Consider the following 4,470-nt stretch of genomic DNA (forward strand, 5'->3'; position numbering starts at 1 on the left):
ATATATGTCAAGAAAAATAAAATTGCACTGTGAGTTTACAATTATTTTTATTTATGATGATTAAAAAAATATCTAGGCCTTTCAATTCACCATCCAGAATTTAAATGTTAATTCTAAACTTAAATAAAAACTCATTTTACAATTTGAGTTCCTTTGCATTCAAATGATAAACATTCCCATATAAGTCATTGAATTGAGTAAATTTTTCATTGTGATGTGTTATTTGCCATGTGCTACCTTAGGATTAGCCGTGGTATGTTCATTATGGACAGACATTCTTCTTCTACATCTAGCTAAATTTTTACCCCAGAGTTTTTTCATAGCATTTTTCATCTCGGAATTTCTCAAGGTATATATTAGAGGATTCAACATGGGAGTGATAATGGTAAAAACAACACACACGGATTTATCAATCGGAAAGTTGGAAACAGGTCTGACGTACATAAAAATACAGGGGACAAAAAAGAGGATGATCACTGTGATGTGGGAGCTGCAGGTCGACAGGGCTTTGCGTCTCCCTTCCTGACTGTGAGTCTTCAGGGCGTTTAAGATGACTCCATAGGATATTAGGAGGAGGGTGAAAATGATGATGCAGATGGCTCCACCATTGGCAACCACAGTGAGACCTATAAAGTAGGTGTCAGTGCATGCAAGTTCCAATAAGGGGTACATGTCACAGATAAAGTGATCAATGACATTGGGGCCACAGAAGGGGAGATTATACACAAAGAGAAGTTGAACCACAGAGTGTATAAACCCTCCAATCCAGGCCACCCCCAGCATCAGAACGCAAACCCTTCGGTTCATGATGATCAGATAGTGCAGGGGTTTACAGATGGCCACATAGCGATCATAGGCCATTGCTACCAGAAGAAAGACCTCGGCCCCACCAAATAAATGTTCAATAAAGAGCTGCCCCATGCAAGCTTGGAAGGAAATAGTCTTTTTATCATAGAGTAAGTCTATAATCATCTTGGGTGAAACAGCAGTGGTATAAACAGCATCCATGAGTGACAGATAAGCAAGGAAAAAGTACATGGGTGAACCCAGTGCAGGGCTGACAATGACAGTTACCACAATGAGTAGGTTTCCCAGCATTGTCACAAAGTAGATGATCAAAAACATCACAAATAGAGCTTTTTGAACTTCAGGATCTTGAGTGAGTCCGAGGAGGATAAATTCTGTTACATTGTTACTCTGTCCCATTTACTCTTCCACAATACTTGATTCAAAGATTAACACTCAGAACAAGACCTGTCATGAAATAATGGACATCAGTATGAATATATCCATTATCAAACAAACAAAACAAAACAAAAACACCTCAGGAATTCTTTGCTCTTGGTTCTTAGCCAACTCATGTCTGACCCACCAGTGGGATTTTGGAGGTGAACCTTGGTGGCCTACTGACAAAACAGTTATCCTGCCAACCCAAAATCAGGTGTTTCAAACCCACCAGCTGACCAGTCGGAAAATGACGGATAGTGTTCTTCTGTGTTATTTGCAGCTTCTGAAACCCTCTGAAAGGTCATCTATGAGTCGGTTCTGATTCAACAATATAAATTCATTCATTCTCATGCATTCAATGTAAATTTCAAGAAAGAGATTTCCCCTTTTTCTTCCTCAAAGTCACTAGTGCAATGCAACCTCCTAAGAAGTGTACCCTTTGGGTTGACAGGACAACTCTCTAAGACCTATCAAACCCCAATACTTCTCCAATATTAGTCTTTACATTAGCTTATTTATACAAAAGAAACATTTGTCATAGCTACAGGGTTTCTTTTGGCACTCCACAGGATATTCAGTACTCTTCTCCAACAGCATAGTTCAAAGATATTGAAAAGAAGAAACAGATATGTCTTGTAGAAAGTGCAACCAGAGTGCTCCTTGGAGTCAAGGATGGTGAAGCTTCATCTCACATACATTGGGCATGTTGTTAGGAGAATCTATTCCTTGGAGAAGGACATCATGCTTGGAAAGGTGGAGGCTCAGTGAAAGAAAGGCAGACCCTTGATGAAATGGATTGATACAGTGTCTGCACCAATGGGCTCAAGTGTGTGAGGGATGGTAAGGATAGTGTTGGGTAGGGCAGGGTTCAGATCTGTTGTTCACAGGGTTGCTATGAATCATAGTTGACTTGAAAGCACTTAACAATAACAACTGAATTTCTTTTCTGAAGATCCTATTATATCTTCCTTTGACAATTCTTCCCCTACCTCAGATGGTTGGAATGAATTAACAAACATGAAATTCTATTCTAAATCACAGTAGAACCTCTCTAAAGATCAGTCTGAGGTCCAACAGTCATTAATTTAATACTTTTTAATTCTTAAAATAAATCAGAATTTGTCTCAAAAGTCAACAATGACAAATATAGCTTAAAGGAGTTCCACTCTATATTCTCTGATTAGTAAAGAGAAACTATAAATTGTCATATAATCAACACTTAGAACCAAAAACATTTGTAGAGAGTAACTTTGATGTGATATGATGATATGATATGATGATATGATATGATATGATATGATATGATATGTAGCACCAAAAAATAGCACTGTTTCAGAAATAGATAACTAAATATCTCATTCAATTATTACAAATTCCAATCTTGCTGTATCATCAAACATTGCTCAGTCTTTTTTTAATTTCACAGTAATATGAAGAGTATGAAGTTTGAAATATGTCAGGTAACCAGAAAGCTGTTTAATATATTATTCCAAATGGCAACTTGAACATAGATTTCTTATCAACTCCTTTAGGAAGCATACTTGTTTCATTTCCTCTCCTCCGGTCTCATATTTCTTAGCACACTTTCATATTCTGTTAACACAGAGTCAGTACTTCAAGCCGGTAGTATCAGTGACTACCTTTACAACATGACCTAGATTTTCAGCAAATATTTGTGCACTGAAGGTACCTTACTCATAACAATCTACACCTATGATATTAGCCATCCTTATACTTTTCCAACCCTTTGGAGTGAGCTTGATGGTCAGAATAAAAAAAAACAACATTGTAAAGAAAGTAAATGACAATGGAATGTTATATATAACTCTCCTCGGACAATGAGATTGATCAAAATTATATTTCAATATATAAATTCCATAAAGAATGTACTCAAGGGGAAAGAACAAACTCAGAGTAAGCAGGTGTGAATTTTAATAACTTTCCAAATTTATTCATTTATAGAATACAGGATTACAAATGACAATGGAATGTTATATATAACTCTCCTTGGACAATGAGATTGATCAAAATTATATTTCAATATATAAATTCCATAAAGAATGTACTCAAGGGGAAAGAACAAACTCAGAGTAAGAAGGTGTGAATTTTAATAACTTTCCAAATTTATGCATTTATAAAAGACAGGATTACACAGGATTATTTCAGACTCCTCTCAACTCTAGTCCAACTATCAATGGCACTAGCACTAAAGCTCACTCTACATTTTTCTGCTTGATACTTCTATTTCTATACTTTAATTAAACAACAAAGTTTACTACTTTTTCTTTAAAAATGGTAGCCAGTGATGAGAATTTTTTATTAGAGTGAGAAAATAATAATTAAAATTTCTTATCCAGTGCATACCTATTTAAGACCCAGGATATCTCTGGAGAAAGCACAGCACAGTGGTGAAGAATTATACTTTGGAGCAACACTGGCGATGTTCTAATTCTACCTTTACCACTAGCTTTCTATAAGACCTTAGCAACTTAATAAATTTATTTGTGCTTCAGTTATTAATACTTCTATTGAGGCCTTCAATATGCACATTAGATCAGAAAAAATCATATAGATTTTTGTATATTTAATAATAAATATGTCAGTGTCTGGTGGCCTAAGGGCAGCAAGTTATGTTGCAATCCTATAGGCACACAGTTCAAATCCACTAGATGCCTCGTTGGAGAAGGATGGGCAATTTCTTCCTATATGATTTGCAATCCCTGAAAGCCTACTGGAAGATCAGCTAAAGGTCAGTTCCAACAATAGCACCCAACAAAAACAACAACAGCAACAAGCACCCATTTATTTACATTGTATTAAACTGTATCTTGTAACAATGCTCTAGTTCATCTCTATAATTGTATCTGAATTATCATAGCTATTTCTCAAGGTATGTGTATTATATATATTCATACATATATGTATGTATGCATATCACTTATATGTAATAATATTTATTTTAAAAAGACTTAAGGATTATATATTATAGATTACTGCTGAAAAATTAGACAGACTAAATCCATTTACTTTTATTCCATTGTCATGTGAGAACATGTATATAGTATTTCTGACCTTTCCTTTAGTAACCAACTATAAAAACTGCCCTATATATTCTGGTGTTTCAAGAATTCTATTTGTTTAAAAATTCTAACTTGATACAGGAACAGCTAATGAAAAATATAAAGATAAAATCCATCAATGTCTAATTAGCTTTTAACTTACCTTCTGGAAGGCCTAGTGCCC

General features: G+C 35.1%; 1 protein-coding gene across 1 annotated transcript; it reads right to left on the minus strand.

Moving 5' to 3' along the window:
- Positions 1 to 219: 219 nt before the first annotated feature.
- On the minus strand, positions 220 to 1,206 carry LOC102871088 (olfactory receptor 4A16-like). The gene has a single exon (XM_006902604.1). The coding sequence runs from the start codon at positions 1,204 to 1,206 to the stop codon at positions 220 to 222; it is 987 nt and encodes a 328-aa protein (XP_006902666.1).
- Positions 1,207 to 4,470: the final 3,264 nt, after the last annotated feature.

The sequence above is a fragment of the Elephantulus edwardii genome, unplaced genomic scaffold (genome assembly GCF_000299155.1).
Source record: "Elephantulus edwardii isolate Elephantulus edwardi_28Jun2011 unplaced genomic scaffold, EleEdw1.0 scaffold00431, whole genome shotgun sequence".
NCBI classification, from domain to species: Eukaryota; Metazoa; Chordata; class Mammalia; order Macroscelidea; family Macroscelididae; genus Elephantulus; species Elephantulus edwardii.

What these genes read in the sequence shown, in the direction of transcription:
- LOC102871088 (XM_006902604.1), bottom strand. Translation starts at nt 1,206, where the DNA reads ATGGGACAGAGTAACAATGTAACAGAATTTATCCTCCTCGGACTCACT.